At 34.7% G+C, this 21,251-nt stretch overlaps 6 protein-coding genes across 7 annotated transcripts; 1 reads left to right on the top strand and 5 right to left on the bottom strand.

The window, feature by feature from the left end:
- Positions 1 to 235: 235 nt before the first annotated feature.
- LOC9306043 (transmembrane protein 56) lies at positions 236 to 2,100 on the bottom strand. Its single transcript, XM_021016751.1, has 8 exons — positions 1,988 to 2,100; positions 1,640 to 1,854; positions 1,462 to 1,550; positions 1,226 to 1,367; positions 1,055 to 1,129; positions 781 to 978; positions 628 to 687; positions 236 to 498 (listed from the first exon to the last, which is right to left on the bottom strand). The coding sequence occupies exons 2-8, from the start codon at positions 1,751 to 1,753 to the stop codon at positions 370 to 372; spliced, it is 807 nt and encodes a 268-aa protein (XP_020872410.1). The 5' UTR covers positions 1,754 to 1,854; positions 1,988 to 2,100; the 3' UTR covers positions 236 to 369.
- Positions 2,101 to 6,873: 4,773 nt separating this feature from the next.
- On the top strand, positions 6,874 to 9,526 carry LOC9304001 (transcription termination factor MTEF18, mitochondrial). Its single transcript, XM_021016750.1, has 2 exons — positions 6,874 to 7,019; positions 7,121 to 9,526. The coding sequence occupies exon 2, from the start codon at positions 7,127 to 7,129 to the stop codon at positions 8,903 to 8,905; it is 1,779 nt and encodes a 592-aa protein (XP_020872409.1). The 5' UTR covers positions 6,874 to 7,019; positions 7,121 to 7,126; the 3' UTR covers positions 8,906 to 9,526.
- Positions 9,527 to 9,741: 215 nt separating this feature from the next.
- Positions 9,742 to 14,038, bottom strand: LOC9303999 (snRNA-activating protein complex subunit 4). The gene is made up of 8 exons (XM_002867881.2): positions 13,478 to 14,038; positions 12,886 to 13,370; positions 12,582 to 12,781; positions 12,313 to 12,465; positions 11,921 to 12,235; positions 11,117 to 11,620; positions 10,210 to 11,027; positions 9,742 to 10,129 (listed from the first exon to the last, which is right to left on the bottom strand). Exons 1-7 carry the CDS (start codon positions 13,842 to 13,844, stop codon positions 10,718 to 10,720), a joined length of 2,334 nt encoding a protein of 777 aa, XP_002867927.1. The 5' UTR covers positions 13,845 to 14,038; the 3' UTR covers positions 9,742 to 10,129; positions 10,210 to 10,717.
- Positions 9,947 to 10,419, bottom strand: LOC9304000 (heat stress transcription factor A-4a). The gene is made up of 2 exons (XM_002867882.2): positions 10,210 to 10,419; positions 9,947 to 10,129 (listed from the first exon to the last, which is right to left on the bottom strand). Exons 1-2 carry the CDS (start codon positions 10,417 to 10,419, stop codon positions 9,947 to 9,949), a joined length of 393 nt encoding a protein of 130 aa, XP_002867928.1.
- Positions 14,039 to 14,216: 178 nt separating the features above from the next.
- On the bottom strand, positions 14,217 to 17,002 carry LOC9303998 (regulatory protein NPR4). The gene is made up of 4 exons (XM_002867880.2): positions 15,899 to 17,002; positions 15,069 to 15,807; positions 14,774 to 14,980; positions 14,217 to 14,690 (listed from the first exon to the last, which is right to left on the bottom strand). Exons 1-4 carry the CDS (start codon positions 16,424 to 16,426, stop codon positions 14,422 to 14,424), a joined length of 1,743 nt encoding a protein of 580 aa, XP_002867926.1. The 5' UTR covers positions 16,427 to 17,002; the 3' UTR covers positions 14,217 to 14,421.
- An 875-nt stretch (positions 17,003 to 17,877) lies between these two features.
- LOC9306042 (E3 ubiquitin-protein ligase arih1) lies at positions 17,878 to 20,714 on the bottom strand. 2 transcript variants are annotated; one of them, XM_021018849.1, is made up of 4 exons: positions 20,527 to 20,714; positions 19,635 to 20,079; positions 18,764 to 19,530; positions 17,878 to 18,475 (listed from the first exon to the last, which is right to left on the bottom strand). In XM_021018849.1, exons 2-4 carry the CDS (start codon positions 20,055 to 20,057, stop codon positions 18,067 to 18,069), a joined length of 1,599 nt encoding a protein of 532 aa, XP_020874508.1. In that variant the 5' UTR covers positions 20,058 to 20,079; positions 20,527 to 20,714; the 3' UTR covers positions 17,878 to 18,066. The 2 variants fall into 2 exon arrangements, with proteins under 2 accessions (XP_020874508.1, XP_020874509.1); XM_021018850.1 differs by having other exon boundaries at positions 19,635 to 20,074.
- Positions 20,715 to 21,251: the final 537 nt, after the last annotated feature.

Raw genomic sequence — 21,251 nt, 5'->3', positions numbered from 1 at the left:
CTTGGATAAAACCAGATTAGCCCGGCTAAAACCCACGAACCAATGGCTCAACTGGCTAATTGTTAAATAAGTGAGATTTTTGATTTTGTAGTTTGGATGATTTTTGTAGAAAAAAACTTTTAACGGATTTAAATTGTAAACACATAGTTTGTTCTATACTTCTATGTCACTATGTGCATGATTGTATAAAACTGCAAATAAATTATTCAGTATGCATAGGGACTGTTGTGGGGAATAGTGGGAATAATTAGTGTATAAGCTAAAAGTATTTTAAAAAAAACCATATCTTTGTTGCTTATGAACTTGTAAGATTCTTCAAAAGAGTTTTATATTTACATTAGAAAAAAAAAAAAAAAGAGAACTCTTTCTTCACTGTGTTTTCTCAAGAGTTTTCTTCAATCCCTTCACTATCTTACCAAACCACATCAAGTTCATGACACTCAATGCAATCGGTACAACGAAAACCAGTAGATAACCGAATGTATGCATCTGTACCACCTGCCATTGATCATCAATTCATTATCTCTATATCTAACCAATACAACAGCAAAAAGAAACAGTAATTCCAATTTTCCATAGAGGCTAAACCGTTTGGTTTAGAAATAATTAAACCGAAATCTTGGTTACCTGATCATAATGTATATAGACATGGTAAAACATGTAGATGAACAGAAGAATTCTTGCTGTCTGCAAACAAAACATGAAGTTTCAGAAGAACAGAACTTGAATCCAACCAAGTTATAAGACAATTTACACGGAAAAAGGTTTTAAGAAACTCACCAACCAAGCAAAGAAAATAGCAATTCCATTAATAAGATAAGCTTTAGATCGCTTTAAACCAGCAATGTCAAGGTACCATCTAAGATTGATCTCTGGTGTAGTCACTTCAGAGATTAAAACCATGTATGTGTAAAGCTGAGCCTCTCCAGAGAATAGAGAATACGCTACTGCTGTTCCGGATAAGCAGTGATGGAATATCTGAAAACAAAATCAAGATTGTCAAGTGATTGAAACCAATGGAGAACACAGAAGCTTTTTCTTATGTCTAACTTACATATTCTGATCCTCCTAAAGAAGGGTATAGCCAAAAGATCATTCCAAGATCCGCAAGAAAGTAACCAACTGATACCTATGCATTAAAACACATCACAACAAAGTACCATTTAGGTTGATCAATGGTCATGAGTAGAACTTATGAGACAAATGACAAAAGATCAAAACTTACTCCTAAACCAAAGTTAGAGAGAGGCGAGCTACGAAACACCGTAAGGCTTTCAAGGCTTCTTTGGTCAGAAAACAAATCAGAGAAGAACACAAAGTATAATGCCATGAATGAGATAAAGATCGCATGGACTGTAGAAATTCCCCTGTCAAGTTATATTATAAGCCAAAGTGATAAGAGACAAAGCATAACATATAAAAAAAGCTGAAACAAGGAACCTATATCTAAGTATACTTCACCTGTTGTTCCATTCAATTCTCTTTATTTTTGTGAGAGCTGAGTATGATTTGATATGAATTGAGCTGAATAACTCCGTAAGATCATAGACCTAAGAGCATAAGCTACACTGTTTAAAAACAGAATGAAAAACAAAAGTGAAGTTTTTGCAATTGCAAGTGAAGAGAAGCAAAAAATTACCAATTTGCAGAGAAAGATTCCAGCAACAACAGAAGTATATGGAAGAAATGGATCTGCTAATAAATAGTGTTCAACAAAATCCTCTGCTTGAGTTTGGTAAGATTTGATCTCCATGACTGTCTCTAGCTAGTTCTCAATTTCTTCTTTGGTGAATGGTTTTAACACTTACTCTTCACACTAATCCCTTCTCTCAAGCTTCAGCATCATCACCATTACTGAAATACATAAAAAAGAGCAAAGTAAGAAACTTCATTTATGAACAAAAAACAAAAGTCTTATCTTTTAAGGATTATACAATTAGAAAACAAAAGAAACAAAACAATAAACTTTCTTGAATCTTCGTTATACCCAAGAAGAAGAAACTAAAAGACTCTGTTTTTTAAGTTTATCAGAGAAAACCCAGTTTTGTAAAAAAGGTTTAAACTTTAAAACGGACAAAAAGTTGAGACAGAAGCAATCAACACGTGAACCGCAAAAAGCTGCAGAAGAAACGCAAAGAAGATGATGAAGAAGAAGGACGTTACAGAGACGATTACTAGAGAAGAAGAAAAAAGGGTTCTTTCTTCAGAGACTTCGAGAAATTATCCAAGTAACTTGAAGCGCAAGAGGTTACAGTAATTAAAAAAGAAAAAAAAAAGTTGTTATCTTAAGAATAATCGAGAGATTTAATTAAAAAAATATAAAGAATAATCTAGAGAGAAGACAACAAATCGATAGTTATTAACATGTAATTAGGGAGGAAACAAAAGGAGGAGAAAATTGGTTGTATAAAACCTTCTTAAACGATTTAAATCGAGTGTGTAGGAAAACCTAAGGGAGAAGAAATAAGTTAATTAATGAAAATAATGTATCCTTAAATATTAAAAGCACCAAATTATCTTGTTTTTGGTTGTGATCATATAAAAGGTAAGGTAGGTGGATTTTAGGAGGAGCCAAGGATTTTTCTTTTTATTTGCAGAAATTTGGGTAATTTGGCTTATATAATGTGTTGCAAGTATTATATATTAAATAAAAAATAAAGAAGTTACGAGAGAAAAAAAATGATTAAAGATTTAGTGAATAAGATTAATCTACATATATATAATAATAATGATCACCAAAAAAAAAAAAATATATATATATATATATAATAATAATGTATTTCTAATTATAGTTAAAATTTTACCTCAATAAGACATTATGTTTGAAAAAATCATAAATAGTTTCTCATACCAATATATATATTTATATATTTATTTATTTATTTATTAAGTTTTTTTTTTAAGTTGCTGTCAAAAGGTTCTGAAAAAAATATATGTATATGCATGATCAAATCGAGAAGAAACTATATAACCAATCTGAAAAAAAAAAACTTTGTTTTACTAGAAAATCAAAACTAGTATAAATTCATCCGAGTAAGCCAGGAGGTTTATTATATAAAAATTTAACAAAGCAAAATCATTCCTCTCAAACATAAGTCATAACATATAACATATCTGCAAGTTGAACAAGACTCAAGTTATCTTTTCTTTTCTATCATATATCTTGAACTAAATGCACTTAAGATAGTCAGAAATATTTTGAAATTTAAACTAGTGATTAAAAGAATACTTGTTATTGAATGTTTGGTAGGCGTTTTAGCTTGAAGATGATGACCTAACTTGAATTGAATCTACCATGGACCACTTGAAATTGACCTAATAAACAAGAGTTACATATTTATAAAATTAAAAATCATAAAGAAGAACAAACACATTTATGCTTGTGAAAAAAAACTCACCGTTTCTTGCTGCCTTTATCTTGCAAACATAATCAGATATTCAGATCAAAGAAATCACCACTTGGATGGGTTTTGAAGTCGTTTTATAGTTATATATTTAAGAATTTGTAACGTTCATATTAATAACACGATTTCGTGTGATATGTTTATCACTTTTGACACGTCTAAACTTGACAAGTCTATTAATTCGGTATTAAGTAGGGAATAATATCCCACGTTAAGTGTTTTAAGGCCAAGTGTTGATGATGCACATGCACTAACTGATACCTATATGATACTAGATGTTTGTCCACGCGACGCGTGGGTTATTGTATATAGTTTTTCATTATGTAAAATAAATAAATTAAATTTATATTGTAAGCAAAACAACAATAATAACGCATATATATAAATAACAGATGAATGAGATAGTTAACAAATCATTATATAGACTTAAGACTTTCACTTAATATTTTCGAAATTACAACTTGGTTCAATATATGTTTTACTTGCCTTTTTCCAAAGCATTACTAAATTTCAACTACCAAAAGATAACCATTTGAAAAATGACATTTATTGTATATAGTAGATTAATTTAATTCGTGAAAATATCCATTATTAGTATTCGTTAATTTCAAGCTATTCATAAATTGGTGGACATAATTAACATAACAAATTTTTAAACACCTTATTACTATTAATAATAAACCATTTTATGCTACTTTCTGTAAATGTTTCATAATTTAAAAGATATTTACATATAAAAAGATTGAAAAATTTATATAAGTCAACCCAAATTGAGGTTAATATAGATTGAATATAATGAATGTTTTCAGCAAAGAAAACCTAAAATAATGCATCTTCTCTACTCTCTTCTTTTGATAGACATCTAAAGTAGCACAAACGATTGACCGTGCATAGGATTTCTTGGTTTCATGTCACCTCCTCTTCAAAATCTCTTACAAAAGTGACAAAAAATATATATTGAAACACCATTTGTTGAATTAGAAGAGAAAATGTTATACAATTTACCAATAATAGAAAACTTGGAATATGATGGTTTGTGAGATGTGTGTCTTAATATTTATAGGGACTTTTTTTGTAATAAAATCATATTTACGTTAGACAACTATTTAACTTCCACAATCATGTTTTGTTTTTGATAAAACTTTCACATCATGTTTGAATGTCATTTATGAGTAGATTTAATTGTATTTATATCATAAATGTTTATGTTACATTCTAAAGAATTCATTGTGAAAGATTCATTTTGTATTAAATGTATTTGAAGAATTGTTTCAATTTACAAGTTAGATTTTAAGGACCAAATATCATCTAAAAATTTCATAATTAAAATCAATTATGTTAGGTAAATTTAATTTATTTAATAATAATTTAAAAATATAGAACAAATAATTTTCCTAAATGTCAATGACATTTTCTACACTTATATTTATTCAAATCATACAATATAAAAATATATAACTTAGTTAATATAATCATACATAGAAATCTCATGAATTTATTCTTTCTTTATTGTTCAACTATGATAATAATTTTATTTAGTATTTTTGAGCATTCAAGGTAAGATAAACATTATTAGTGATAAAAATGAAAATATACAATGATATTCAAATATTTAGTCTAAGTTGCTGATATAAACTAATCATAACCTAAAGTATTTTCCAAATTATTTTGTAAATAATCAATTAAATACATTTCCTATAAAATCATATGAACTACAAATAAAAGCTCTCAAAAAATCCCAAAGATTACTTTCATTGTTTTAATCTCTTTTTATATTCCCTTTAATTTAAGTTATATTTCTAGGTTTAATTCTAATGATTTCATCTTTATAGTACAAGCTAATTGGAAATGGAATATCAATTTATAAATATATATATATATATATATATATATAGAAAAATCCTTACACTACAAAATTTAAATTAAATAAATTTTTTCATGATCTTTATATTACTATATGTAGCATCAATAAAACTAAATATTATGATGAGCATATTAAAAAAATTGTATTACAATTTTTTTGGAGGTAAGAGAGAGTTAAGGAAAATTAATTTGATAATTGTATTACAAAAAATTATTTCGTTAAAACAATGCATACTTTGAAAATAAAATAAATATACATGAATATGTAAGAAATAATCAAACATTCAAGGGATTATTGTTTAAAATGCCTTTTTTGGGAAAAACTTACGAAAATGCCCTTTTTTGAATAGTTTACGGATTTTGCCCTTTTTTAACACTTACAAATATACGTATTTAGGATTTTTTTTCCAAAAATACGTACTTTATACCAAATACTAAACCCTAAGAACAAATGGAACCGACTAAACCCAAACATAACGAGTGAAACGCATGTTAAATCATATTTTTGGAGCATGAAAAAGGGCAAAATGCATAAGCTATTCAAAAAGGGCAAAATCCACAAATGCCCTTATGAAAAAGGACAAAATCCGTAATTTATTCAACATTCAAAGTAAAAAAATGAAGATAGTTTCTTTAGCTTGATTCCCTTATTGCACGATCGTCGGAATTACTATTTTTGAATCTGCATCAATAAGGTAATTTTATTATAGCCATAAAAATTATAATATACATATGTTTAAATTAATAAAATATTGTTAAAAAAAGAATAAATAAAGGAGGAAGAAATACATAAAAACAAAGAAGAAATAAAATGGAAAAGAATGTAAGATATATATTAAACAAAATATATAATCAAATTCTTAGAATGATATCTTAATTGAGTTTTCAACTCATGCAAGAACATAAACAAAACAAAGAGAATATTTAGGATTTGAGACATGGTGGAAAAAGATGTGAGAATGGTTATTTATAGGAAAATAAGTGATGAAAGTTACATTTCTAAACTAATTAGATTATAGGAGTTACAATTCTAATTATAGTTTGTTTAAATGACAATGAATAGAGAAAAAAATAGTTAATTCACAATTATGTAATTTCAGTTACAATTGAGTAGGTTAGTGTAGATTTAAAGTATGGATTAATGTATATGATTATATGTGTTATAATTTTAAATTTAATTGAAAATAAAAATTATAATTTTAAAAATGCCAAGTGGACCAATCATGGGAGAGTGAAACCCTACTTTTATATGTATGATTTCGGAAACTCTTAAGCACACTTTAAAACTTTCTGAGCCGTAAGAACATTTTAGAACTTTCTGAGAACATATGCAAGAGGGAACATTTGGTGTGTTCTTAAAGGTTTTAAAATAATAAAAATGTTGAATAGTGGATACAACTGTTCTTAAAATTATAAAAACTGTTCTTCAGAAAAAACAGTTTGCAGGATAAGTTAGAACTGTTCTACCACTGTTCACCTTATTTCCTATTTTTAAATCTTAAGAACACACTCAAAAGTTCCCTCTTGCATATGGTCTGAGCCGTAAGATCCTATTACACAAATTTAATAGTATAGGAGAAAAAAAAACTTATGGTCGTTTCTGTTATATTACAAAAGTTTAGGGGCTTCTCTGAAATTTTCACCTTAATTTTAATCCCCAGCAAGGTTTAGCAAAGTAACTGAGATTTGGCTATGAACCCTAAGAATCTTGGAAAATGGTTGATTCAAGCGCGTAATAAGCCCTAATTTCAGGTAAATTTTCTTGCTTGGAGATTAATTAATACTTGTTGGATTGAGAATTCTTCATAGTTCTCTATTTGATTGTGACTTTCACTGTTTCTCTTTGTCTTCAGGTTGCGATGTTATTGTGCAGAGAACAGAGAAGAGTTCATAAACTGTTGAATATGATTTCAAATCTCAACAATTGTATAGCTTTCTCACCAATTCCTCGTCAAAACCAAGTTCAAAGGTCCGACCTTTCTCGTGTTTCATTTACATTGCGGAGTTTTCAGATTGAAAGCTGTCTTCGTAAGGATAAATCTGAGTTACAACAACACTCGTCTCACTTACCAACTAGGTTTTTCGTTAATCCGGTTTCAAGGGCCAGTAGGAATCAAGCTCAAGAAGCTCTTTTTGATTACTTGCATTATACTAGAAGCTTTACTTTTACTGATGCAGAGCATATAAGTAAGAATTCTCCTTGTTTTATGTCGACTTTGTTGTCTAAGATTGATGATAATCACAAGGATGTATCCAGGGGATTGACTAAGTTCCTTAGGTACAATCCGATAAACGAGTTTGAACCGTTTTTCGAGAGTTTGGGTTTGTGTCCTTATGAGTTTGAAACGTTTCTTCCGCAGAAGCTAATGTTTTTGAGTGATGATGGTATTATGTTTGAGAACTTTCATGCTCTTTGCAACTATGGGATCCCGCGTGGCAAGATTGGCCATATGTATAAAGAAGCGCGAGAGATTTTTAGATATGAATCTGGGTTGTTGGCGATGAAACTCAGGGATTATGAGAATTTGGGTCTTAGTAAGGCTACAGTTATCAAGTTAGTTACTAGTTGCCCTTTGCTACTGGTTGGTGGGATTGATGCTGAATTTGCTTCTGTGGTTGATAAGTTGAAGGGGTTACAAGTAGGATGTGATTGGCTCGGGCGGTACTTGTCTGACCGGAGAACATATAGCTGGCGCAGAATTCTGGAGACAATAGAGTTTCTTGATAAAGTGGGATGTAAAGATGAGAACTTGAGTAGTCTTTTGAAAACGTATCCAGCTTTGGTAATCGAAGGCTCTGGTAAGAAATTCTATGTTCTGTTTGGTAGGTTGTTTAAAGTGGGGCTTCAAGTGAATGAGATTTATAGGCTATTTATAGACAACCCAGAGATGTTGTCAGACAAATGCGTAAAAAATATCCAAAAGACGTTGGATTTCTTGATTGCTATTAGAATGGAAACGCAATTTATCACGAAGATATTGCTGAGTCATATGGAGCTAATTGGTTCATGCTCTCTGCCAGCACCTAGAACTGCTTGTCTTAGCTTGAACGTTAGACAAGACGAGCTATGTCAGCTCTTAAAGAAAGAGCCTTTGAGATTGTTTAGTTTTGTTTCTACAACAAAGAAGAGAAAAAGCAAACCTCTTTCGGAAGACTCGAGGAAATACTTAGAGAAGACTGCGTTTCTGTTGAGGCTAGGGTATGTAGAAAACTCGGATGAGATGGTGAAGGCTCTGAAACAGTTTCGAGGGAGGGGAGATCAGCTGCAGGAGAGATTTGATTGCCTTGTGAAAGCCGGTTTAAACCATAATGTGGTTACTGAGATCATCAGGCATGCTCCGATGATACTTAACCTGTCTAAAGATGTCATAGAGAAAAAGATACATTCCTTAACCGAACTTCTTGGCTATCCGATTGAATCCCTGGTAAGATTCCCGGCATATCTGTGTTATGATATGCAGAGAATACATCACAGATTCTCAATGTATTTATGGTTGAGGGAAAGAGATGCAGCAAAGCCAATGCTGTCACCAAGCACTATTCTCACTTGCGGTGATGCCCGGTTTGTGAAGTATTTTGTCAATGTCCACCCTGAAGGTCCAGCCATTTGGGAAAGTATAAACCAATCATCTACCTAAATTGAAGTTTTTTGGCTCTATTTCTTGACGACAGTGAAGGATGTGTGCTGATGCAACACTACAGATGTGAGTTTATGATATCAATGCCATATAATGAAACAAAAGGAAGGGCATGGAGAAAGCTGGAAGATCAGAGATTCATTAGTGTTAGCCGATACTTGTGAAAGAGCAAAAGTATCTGCCGAGTTACAGAGTAGATGCAGATCTAAAATGTTAGCTCAAACTAGCCCTACTGTGTTGCCCCTGTACTGCTTGAATTCATTTGAAGTGTTGTTCTGGAGAAGATCTGCAACTTGTTTGTTGGGAAAATTCCTCCTAAACCGCTCTGCAATAGCTTTCCTGTAAGCGGGATAGACACACCTAACATTCTTGAATGAGACAGTACTGATGGTAGTGTGTTACAGTGGTTGCTGACACATCTTTTAGCTGAGCTATATCACCTGTGACTCAGATGCGCTTTAGCAACAACAATATCATATATTTGTAACATGTGAAGATGTAATCCAAATATTACAATTTTCTATATTTCAAGCCACAGATTGATGATGATTATGCAGAATGGCAAATAGATCAAACCAAACATGTATTCTCACTTGCAAGCAATGATGGTTTTTGATCAAATTCGTAAAAGTTTAAAGCAATCGGTTGCTTCCTTTTCCGGTTGAAGCGGAAGATTTACAGGATAACAAAAGCGGCTTAGCACAAGGTGAAAGTGGGGCGAGAACGTCGAAATCCAAACAAGTACAGAGAGCTCCAGAACGAATTTAGTTCTAACAACCTGAAAGCCTTTTAATGAGGTAGATGATATATGATAAAGACCTTGATGGCCTTCCTGATGGATCCCAAGTGAAAGGATCAGAGTGTTTAAATCATAGAATCCCAAATAGATATTATTACAACGAAAGCCATTAAAAGTGTTTTAATACAAGAAAGCAACTGAAACAACAACAACAACAACAACAAACCCATGGAATAAGTTTGTTTATTCATCTTAAACACACAAGAGCAAGCATAAGCATAAGCATGATGATGGGTTGTTGATCAAACTCGTAAAAGCTTCAAGCCATCCGCTGCTTCCTCTGCTTTTTCCTTGGCGATAATTTTCATCGATCTTTTGTGATTAGCCTTTATTTGCATCTTCTTCAAAAGCTCAGGTTGGCCTCTCACAAAATTAGCATTCCCAAATTCCAATTGCCCCGACCCGTTCTTGATTCTTTTAAATCCCTACATATATAGAGTAAGATGTTAAAACTGAGAGAGATGATTATATATATATAGTTAAATCTTGCAAATCCAAAACTTACAAAATTCTTAAGCATGGAGAAGAAGTTTGAGAAAAAGGGGCCGTGGAAGTTGGCAAATATCATTCTACGCCTTAGCTCTTGGTGATTCCATATGATGAAACTCTTGTTGCTTTTGCTCCATGAGATTATTGAATCCAATGAAGGATCATCCACAACCTCATATACACGCTTGTAGAATCGAAACAAACCCTTTGGGAAATCGTCAACCATCCCTAAACCCTCCCCCCAAAACTTTTAATATTGGACAAACGAAAAGTAGAAATCTCAAACTCTTAAACCCTAAACCTCAATTGGACTATTATATACACAAGTGAAATCCCAATATTTTAAATCACTAATCAAATTTTGGTTCGCGAATAAACCAGGATCGACCGGTTTAATTTGATTCTGAGAGAATCGTGGAATAAAAAGAGGAGATGATCATTTCAAGTCACTGTCCAACCTTGAATTCCAAGGCATTGAAAGTAAATACAAATTTTCAAGAGCACAACAAACATAAAAAAAAAACCTAATTTTGTGCATCTAGGTTCTCAATAGGAACTAGTGCAGAGACTTTCCTCCTAGGCTTAAGCTTCTGGATACCAATTTTTACTTGAGGGCAGTTGGTGGTCACAGAGCTGTTATTTGATGTTCCTGCAACACTTGTGCGTTTTCGCCTTTGTTTCTTCTCCTTTACATTGTCTTCAGTCTTCTCATTCTTTTTTCTACATACATCTCCTGAGCATCTCTCTAATCCTTTTCTCTGCTTCTTTGGTTGTCTCTCTGTATCAGCACAAACTGCTTCACTCTCGCATTCTGTATCTGCCTTCTTCGTATGTCTGCATCGACAAAAATGTCAATCTAGATCCGAAAAACCATTGTGAGTGTTTGCAGCAATCAGTAGCTGAGGAATACTCGATTAACTTACCTTGGTTTTCGTTTCTTCGTCAGGACGGGTTCTTCTGGCTCAAGAGATATCTCGGCTAGTGCCAAAAAATCGCCTACGACAAGATCTGGACGCTCTGATTCCCGGTCAACAAAATTACCTATAGTAGCTTCTTTTTGTAACCTTCTAGCTTCTTGTCTAAGATGCGCTAGGTGAGGATATAAGCTCTTCCATCTCCTCGCGCACTGACTGTCAGTGCGACAAGACATATATGAAGCAACTTTAGACCAACAATGTCCATGTTCTTTCATTGCTTCTCTCAATTTTGCATCCTCTTCCTTGGTCCACTTCCCAAATTTAAGTTTGGGATCTAAAGAATTTCCCCATCTCTCTACACACTGAGTACCCGTCCGTCCAGGAACAAACTGACCAATTTTACGCCAGTTTTTAGTTCCAAACAGTGTTACAGCTACTTTCAATCGTTTGTCTTCCTCTGAGCTCCAGTTTCGTTTCCTTGTTCTGCTAGGGTGAAGCGACTTTTTCCATCTGAAAGTATAGAGAAGAAGAAATGGAATTAGATAACACCATTCAATTATCTGAAGTTACAGACATCATAAATTTTCTTAAATAGTAATAAAGCCTACTGAAATATCATGCAACTTGAGGTTATGTTATAATCCCACATCGACTAAACACAGACTTGATGGGTGATTTATAAACCCATGAGTCTTTTCCCAACCAAGCTAGCTCCTACCCATGTTTGGACGATCAGCTTAGAATTCATATGACAAAATTGTCAGTATACTACAGAATTTGATATACTTATTCATCAAGAAGATCACTGACCTATTAGAGCACTGAGGTCCAGTTCTTCCTTGTAATACATTTGCAACAGATTGCCAGTCTGACTCGCCAAACAAGTCTACTGCGGCACGGAGTTGGTCATCTTCCTCTGCAGTCCATTCTTTTCTCAATATATCTGGATTCAAGCTTCTCTGATATCGAGCCAAACATTGAAATGGGGTCCTATTTGTCCCCAGTGATACCGCAATGTCAAGCCAGTCTGTAAAACCCTTGTTTTTGGTAAATAAGCGTATGTAATTGTCTTCTGCTACAGTCCATGGACCGTTGTTAATCAATGGATCATCCGAGCTCATCCACCTACAATGAGACCGCACAAATCAAGAAAATCAATCCATAGTTGAGTAACCAGAAGTTCAACTAGAGGAGGAACTTACCGGGCTTCACATTCTGCAGCAGAACGGTTCTTGATATCCAATTGATCCCAATTAACTTTCGGAAGAAACTGCCTAATCATTTCTGGTGTGATCTCAAGACTTTTTATCCCTTCAAGAATGGTGTTTATACCATCTGTAGATCCTTCCAAGTCACTGTTAAGTAAACAGAAAAAACTTTAACTAATTCTGCATCTGAATAGATCTTTAAGCAGCAAGTTTAATGCACCAGATGTATGATAGCACTTTAAAACGAGAGCAAGAAGCAGTACCTGGACCGTTCAAAAGCTTCACGAATGAGTGTGTCTTGAACTTGTTGTTTTAGACCTTTTGCAAGATTTTCCTTCTCCTCAGTAGTCCAATTTGCGCGATCCACGGAAACTGGATATTTCTCTAGTGCCATCCTATAATTTTCAACACAAGTATTTTCCGGCGGACCCATAGTCAAATAAGATGTCTTTTTATCATTACCCTACAAGAGAATTTAAAGAAACATTTTGCGTCAGAGCACTACTTTATTAACGAATACAAAACAGAGCAGAGGCAAGTAAAACTAGATCAAAGTGCGTTCGTTACCCCGGAGCTACCAGAATCAGGCCTAGATTTTGGAGTTGAGATTAATTCGACTCGAGGATCTTTCCCTCGAGAAAGTGCCTGTTTAGTAATTCTCTTGCAAGAAGCTTCAAAATCTTTAACTATCTTAACATTTTTCCTGTGTTTCTCGTTCTGCTCAATCGTTGCTTCGATTTCACTCAATTGTCTTCGAAGAAACTTCTGATATAACCTGTTCTTCCGGATTGCATCAAGAAAGGCTAGTGCAGCTTCAGGGAAACCTGAACTTGTAGCTGGCATAAGAGATGATTGGCATGTCTCCAAATGGTCAAGTTGCTCAATAGAAGTCTCTGAATCTGGCTCTGTAACAGCTGATTTCCCGTGATCTGGAAAGCTTTCACAAGTATTAGATCTACTCAATATTTCGGTTGAAGGTTCATTATCCGAGGCATGTACCTGCTTTTTCTTCTTCTCGTGTGAAGAATCATTCATGAAATTTCCTTCCACATCTACAAAACAATAGTAAGAATAGTTACCAATGAAGCAAATGTGCATACACATTATGATTAAACACACAAAAGCAAACCTCATGAATCCATCATAGTTTGAATCTCACCGAAATTTTCATAAGCAAAGAATCGTCTACGAATAGCGCGAAGGGTTTCAAATGCACCATCTTCATCTTCGTCTTCGTCCATCGACAATGCCAATTGGCTCTTAATGCTCCGAAGCATTTCAAAATGGTTTTCACTCTCCGAATCCGAGGGCACTGATAAACCCACATTCGTCGTCGACGAAGCTAATTGACTCTTAATGCTCCGAAGCATCTCCAAATCATCTTCTTCGTCATTCTCTGAATCCGACGGCAACCCTTTGGCCTCAGTGACGATAAAGGCTCGTCTTAATTCTTCGAGATCTTCACCGATATCGTCGTCGTCATCGTCATCATCATCGTCAACCTCGTACAGGCCTTCGCGATTCATGGTTTTACACAATGCAAAAAAATACGAAATTGAACAGAAGAATGCAAGAGAAAGGTTTATGGCTCCTTGTGTGCCTTGTGAGAGAAGATGAAGAAGCTTTTCTTCACCTACAAAAATTGAATTAGGTTTTTTTTTAAAAACGGGTCGAATTGACTAGTTCCGGGTCGGGTCAGGTCGGGTGGGTCAGGTCGGATGCAGTTATGATTCGGTCAGATTAGTGGTTAAGAACCGGTTAAAAAGCCGGGTTAACATTAAAGAATGTGTTACAGGTTGCTGCTAATAGCAACTAAAATATCAAAATTTGTAACTTGTGTTGTGTAATGTCTTCACTTCCATATATTACAATTTTTTGAGTAAAGAAGCAGAGCAAAAGGGTTTTAAGTGGTTGGAAGGTTTTGGGTTTAAAGAGCATCCTAGTTTTGCTTTATACATTTTCAAACCTTTACTACAAATCAAACCTAAACCATGTGTATAAAACTAAAAACCAAAATGGGGTCTCCAATCTTTTCTAACTCAACCTATAAAATAGCTAATTTCCTCCAAGGAACTATCTCTAGTATTACTTATATAAGACAGATTATGTTGTGTTTTCTAAGGCTTCTCTAAGAGAAGAAGCTGGTGATGAAGAAGAAAGACAAGACCGCGCAATCTTGGCCTCTTTGTCTTTGCTATACGCTTTTTTAACGTCATTCTTCAGCTCGTTATATCTCATTCTCTTCTGTCTTCTCTCTTTCACAGTGCCTTTCTCGGGATGCGACATATCAGGGATGTCTTCGTCCATATACTCATCCATGTGCTTATCAAGAACCTCAGAACAAGACGGGAAATACCTCCGACCTGTCTCAACTGCGTTGTTGAACGGTTTTGAATCAATCAATCTCGCGTTCAGAGATTATATAACCTGAAAGTAAATTTCCTTATGCTTTTACCTGTTTTCATGAGGGCTTCCATACGTGTAAGCATTCTTTTCGTTTGCACATAAGGCGTTTCATTTAAATCGACTTTACCCAAGTTTCCGGTTGTACCATTTGATGGAGGTGGAGTTAAAAGACCTGTGCACTCGCTTGTCCCTTCAACATTAGCAACGTCCATGGCCACATTAGCTTCTGCTGGGAAGAACAACTGAGCAAGACCCACTGCAATAACACATACAAGAAAAATCCAGAATTTTACTAAGAGTCATCAACCTTAAGCTATGAGATATAATATCGAGTGGGTCAATACCTCGCTTTTCTAAGTATAACAACCTCATTTGGAGATCCTCAGGCATGGAATGGGAACAAGTGGGTGTATCCCCACTAACCAATGGATTCCTTCTAATTTCCCTTTCCAAGATATCGATGCATAAGCGGTCTTTACTAGGTTCTTTCCTTGAGGTTTTGCTATGATAATCTTTTGGCCTAGTGAGTCTCCTACATATATTAACCGCACTGCGTCCGTCAAACGTGAAATCCGAAGCATGAGCTCCTTTTTGAATAAGTGGTATGATAATTGTTGGCTCTCTACGCATAGCAGCAATATGAAGAACTGTATACCCTCTGGAATTTCTGAAATTAACATCAGCCATATTTAGATCAAGAACCTGGGTCACAACTTTCGGATCACTGTAAGCCACTGCATAATGCAGACCATTGGCTTGGTCTAGAGTTATATCTGACTCAGTCAATAGAAGCTTCACGAGTTCCACATCATCTGAATCCAATGCCTTGAGTACTTTCCCGGTTCTCTCTAACGATTTATCCACCTCCTCAGGTATGTTCACCGACTTAACTCGAAGCTGTTTGATTTTTTCCGATACTTCGAAAGGAAGCTCCTTTTCAATGCAGAATCTGTCTAAATCTGATCTAGCCACTCTCTCTATGCATTGATCAAGAAGCTGCGTCAAATCACAATGAAACGCAACTAAGAGGATCGGAAGAACATTCTCAACTAGTGACTTCCCAACATAGCTACAAAGCTTCCGCTGCAGACACACAAACACACAACATTAGAGCCTTGACGAAACAAGAACAGATTATTTACCAGCAAAATCACAAAGAAACTTAATCTCAAACCTGAAATGATGAAACCAGGTCCGGGATTTGGAACACAAACGAAGCATACATCAACTCAACAGCAAAATCAATAGCCGGTTTACAGGAATCATGAGCACAAACTGAATCAACACAAGTCGAAACCTCGATAGGAAAAGACTTCAACCTCCCAGTGTAGATATAGTTCAAGAAATGCAGAAACGCCTCGCGTCCCACATTTCCATAAGGCAACAAATCTTTCATTCGATACTTTGGTTTCTTCTCACTCTTTGCACTACTATCTTTATCTTTCTTGAACAGATCAAGAAAAAACTTGCTCCTAGCAGCTAAAACACATCTATGAACACTCACAGGGTGAGCCTCATCTTCAATAATGATCTCTGCGTCAGTATAATCGCAATCTGGGTTAGTGAGAAGCTGCTCCAAGTTAGAGCTGAGCTCTTCAAGATAAGCAGCTGACTGATAAGTAGTAACAACAGGAGAAGGATTTGATAAGTGAGAAGATGTGAAACTTATAGATGAAGATGGCTCCATTGCAGTTGCAGCCATTTTTTCCCCAGAAATATCTATCACTCAAAGACTCTGTTTTTGATCTTCAAATCCCTAGGGATACAAAAACCCTAAATCTAAATCCAATGACAAGAATCAATTTTGAGCAGTAATTGGATCAAAAACAATACAGAGAAGATCATAGGTGTGAAATTAATCAAGCCCTGAAGAAAAGATCCGAACTTTATGAAAGAACATTCAAGGTTTCGAATGTGAAGAACAAACTCAATTGGAGAAATGCTTCAAAAAGTCAACGAAAATGGCGGATGAGAAAAAAAACTAATTGAAGAATCTTGAATCATAAGAGAAAGAAGTGAATTAATGGGTAGTCTTCAAAATCATTGCACAAATGAAAATGATTTTAAGTCGGAGAAAGAATAAAGACGACGATCTCAGAACAAATGAATAGGAGAAAAAATCAGAGGTTATCTAAAGCTAAAGGTAAGAAATAAGAAGACTGACCAAAAGAGTAGTAAAGTCTTTGGAGAAGAGTAAAGAAAGAGCCAATTCAATCTCCTAAATTTTGTGACGACGATGCAAAAATCGTAAGCAATGTCGTCAGCAATTGAAGACGACTTGAGTTGGGGTGAAGTGGGTCGATGACGTCTTAAATAACGTCAGCTTTGAAAAATATACACAAAAATGCAAAGTAGATTGATAAGTGGACCCTTTTTAATGGGTTATGTCTACACAAAAGCTCAAGATACATGTATTTGTATATTTGAAGGTTGCTGTATTTTATTTGAAGAGCATTAATAATTGAATATATCAAACTTCTTTTTTTCTTGGTAGTTGGTATATATGATGATACCCAAATTCATTTTGCTTAGTTTTTTTTGTTAAAAATTAATTTTGATTAGTTCTTGAAAGACAAATGTTTTTTTTTAATATATGTTTATTGATTCTACTAAAAATAATTTGCTGAGGTTACAAAGAGAACTAGGCCTGCGAATTCGGTTTATTCGGTTAAAACGGTTTAGTTTTCTCGGTTTTTTGGTTTTTGAAAAATCCTATTCGGTTCGGTCGGTTCGTTGTCTAGATTGATCGAATGGTACGACTCTGAGCGAAAATCCTCGGGAGCTTTGAAGGGTTTGGAAGAATGTCCTAAACTGATAAAGCATTATGATGGTTGTGTTAGATTTGAGAATTGTGGTGTAAAGATTGTGTGGTTTTATGGGAGGAGAATGTGCATTCTATTGGTTCTAGTACTAAGAAGAAGATGATTTGGTGTGTTGAGATTGAGATTGAAAGGCGCAACAATAAGGAGATTTGTAGGAAGGTTCTGTGATGTCAGTTCGAACAATTTCTTGTCGCTACTATTTGATGAGTCAACATATGAACCATTGCTTTGACATGGTAATATAAGTTCTAAACAACTGCACTCTGTCTCTTCTCTCCATCTCATCCTTAAGAGTATATATAGCCTTTACGTTAAACGGCACAACACCAAATATAAGAACATATGATCAAACTCTTCTTTTTATAATTGCAAATAGTTTCATCACAATTCGTTGTTTGAGTTCATCAAGAATCTAAAAACCCCCCATCAATTTCTTTTGAGAGCGAGATACTCTCGTTTGGCTTCGCCGAACCAAACCAAACCGAATCCTCAAAGCTATTAAATTACCATTCTACTCCTTTCACTGGCTATTATACTCTTCATAGTAATCATCACTTATAACAGACACAAACCTCTCAAGCCAAGGAAGCTGATGAAGATCTTTCATGGCGGCTGCAACATAGGATGACTCTGTACATGGAGGCGGCGGTGACTGATAAGAAGTATGGTGATCACTGAGACTAAACCCTCCACCTGCTAAGAACCTTTGGATCAAAGCAAGCTGAGATCTTTCTTGCTCTGAGTAAGCGTCCATTACAGTTGGAATTGAGTTAAATGTGTCCCAAGGCCATTGCTCAACTTCTTGGATTCTGTTTTCCTCAACTGAGTTTTCTTGATCTTCTTCGTCATCGTCCCAAAAAGCACAAGTGCAAGTCTGTTGCCCTTCTCTGTACTCTGCTCCACACGAGTAGCAAAACTCGTGCCCGCACCTGCAAAAAACACAGATTTTTCAACATTTATAGAGAAAGAATCAGAAAGCAAAACAATATTTTCTCAAGAATACAAGATTTAAACATAGCAACCAAAACAACCCTGAGATCATATGATACTGCGATTATGCGGTTCAAGGGTCACTAGAAAGAATGATATGGTAATTAATGAAAGTATTCAAGCTAATTATATTTGATAGGAAGCCAAGAACCAAACTTTGGTGGTTCTGATTATTGATAGAAACGGAAAACAATGTGTAGCTATAGGTATATATATGTGTGTCTTACCGGCAAGTCATGTGGTTGCAGCCTTGAGCAAGCTCGATCATTATACGGCATTGCTGACATCGTCTCCACCTCTTATACCTTGCCAAGCGATGCAATGTAATATCATCTGGATATCTTTCATCAACCGGAAGAATCTGAAACTCTTCACAGCTCATAGAAGAATGCCAAGGAACACCACAGTCAACACACACAAACCTCTCACAGACAGGACACTCCACACAGCAGCTATTCTCTGACTGGGTAGACGAGCTTGAGCTTGCCCTTCCTGATGATAGACATTCTTGCGGGTCTAACAGAAAAGAGCAATTGGGATATGGGCAGTAAATCTTGCCATTATTCTTACTACGCACATTTGCTTCCTCGAATGATTTGAAAGTAGCAACGGGAAGAAATGATTTGCATTCCGTGGCTGAGAGATAATGCTTGCATTGCACTTGAGGACACCTGATGGGAACTTCTGAAGACTGTACTTTCCCTTCGACGTATGTTTTCATGCAGTGCGAACAGAATTTGTGAGAGCACTTCAATGTTAGCATTATCTCAGACTGACGGTCTTCACAGCAGATCGAGCAGTTCTCGGTTGGTTTATCCCCATCGAGATTAGTAGACACGATTCCTACCGCTACTTGAGCCAAGCTTAGAGCTTCATCGAGATCACAGAAAGGAGCTAGCTTTAGAACAAACCCATCAAGGTTACTTGTTTTCTCCAATAGCCTTTCTCTCAGAGCTACCAAAAGAGGGATCTCGAGCTGCTCGTCACAAGTTATCTGCAAAGCCAATTCATATAAAAACATGAGCTCAAATCTACAAAGAGATACCAAATCATTTGAAAACAAGTCTCTTTAACAAGCTAAAGAAGAGAGACTTATACCTGATTATAGAGCAATTCGGAGTCGGTTACAGCAACCACAGAGCGGAGATTGTTCTGTAAAGCTACTTCAAGACCATCCATAAGAGCTAAATAGTTAGCTACAGACTCTTCAACATAAAAATCCAACTTCTTCTGAACCTGTATCAACTCAAAATCTCCAGATCTCTCCAACACAACACCAATTCCCGAGTAACCAGAACCCGAATCTCCTCTTTCAGATATCGAAACTCCTTTAAAGAAAACCTTAACAGAGAACTCATCATCAAGTTCATCTTTTTTCTCCTCCTCTGCAACTTTAACTGTATCATCACTCTCCTTTAACCAAACTTCTTCATCACCACAACAGCTTCTAAACTCTTCCTCATCTCCTATATGATTCAATGGAAGCTCCTCACATCCACAAGAATCCTCTTGATTTTCCATGTTTGGCAACAACCCAACTAAACTACAAAAAGGTACAAACTTTCTTAACTTAGCAACAAACTAAGCAAACCCAAATCGGATCTGCAAATTTCATGAATAAAAATGTCCCTTTTAGATATCATCTAATCTCAATTCTACCATATACTAAAACAAAGGTAAGGGAACAAAAAATACGAACTTTATATTACAGATCAACAAAACAGATAATCTTGATGAAGCTACATCAACAGATCAGCATAAATCAGAGAACAAATCATTTGAAGTATACAGAAAATAACAAAAGAAACAGCTCAGTTAGTTGACCCACTAAACACCAACCAGAACCTCAATTATTACAAATTTTAATGGAGAAAAAAAAATCTAATATAATTAAGTAGCAAAAACCACCAGAGATTTACTAATAAAACAAGATCGGTTTAAATTAAAAAAGATCATTAAGCAAGAGCACCAAACCCAGAAGCTTTCTTACCAGTGGAAGAAGATTTACACTTGGAAGTAAGCTAACATCTTCAAAATCTCTGTTTTTTTCCAAGACAAAAAAAAAGTAAACTTTACTTTCTTTGCATTGTTTTGGATGTTTCTACTGGTTTTGTGGAGAGAAGAAGAAGAAAAAGAATCATCCGTTTTTCTGGTTTTGCTCTCTCTTCGAATGGCGTAAGAGAAAAGTTTTATTCTCTTTTTTTCTTTTTATTAATTTATTTATTTTTCTGTACTTTTTTTTCTTCTCAATTTTGGCTTCACTTTGCTGTCATTCTCGTACAGTGTTGTAAGTTTTACATTTTACCACAATAAAATATTTATTTTCACATTAATAATCATCAAAGTATTTAATTAAAATATATAGTTAAGAAATTTAAATAATTGAAACTGTAATGGAATTGGATTAGAACCTGAGCATGAAGAATTATAGCTTAAGAAATCAAAGAAGCACATGGACTTTGTCTCCTCTCAATAGAGAAAAAGCTGTATCTTCATACATAAAAAAATTCTTTTTCTGACTTTCAACATCCAATAGTTATATTCCTTTCAATAAAGATAGCAAAAAGAAGTACAAATATCTATTTTAAAAATTTATATTGCTGCAATAGAAGACACTCAAGGACAGTTTGTGGCAGCAACAAGTTTGAAAATGGAGACAGCAATCATTAGCTTAATTATTTTAAATCTTAACTTAGTTCAGATAGGAATTTTGAA

The sequence above is a fragment of the Arabidopsis lyrata genome, assembly GCF_000004255.2.
Source record: "Arabidopsis lyrata subsp. lyrata unplaced genomic scaffold ARALYscaffold_7, whole genome shotgun sequence".
Taxonomy (NCBI): Eukaryota; Viridiplantae; Streptophyta; class Magnoliopsida; order Brassicales; family Brassicaceae; genus Arabidopsis; species Arabidopsis lyrata.
This window is presented reverse-complemented; position numbering and strand designations above follow the sequence as displayed.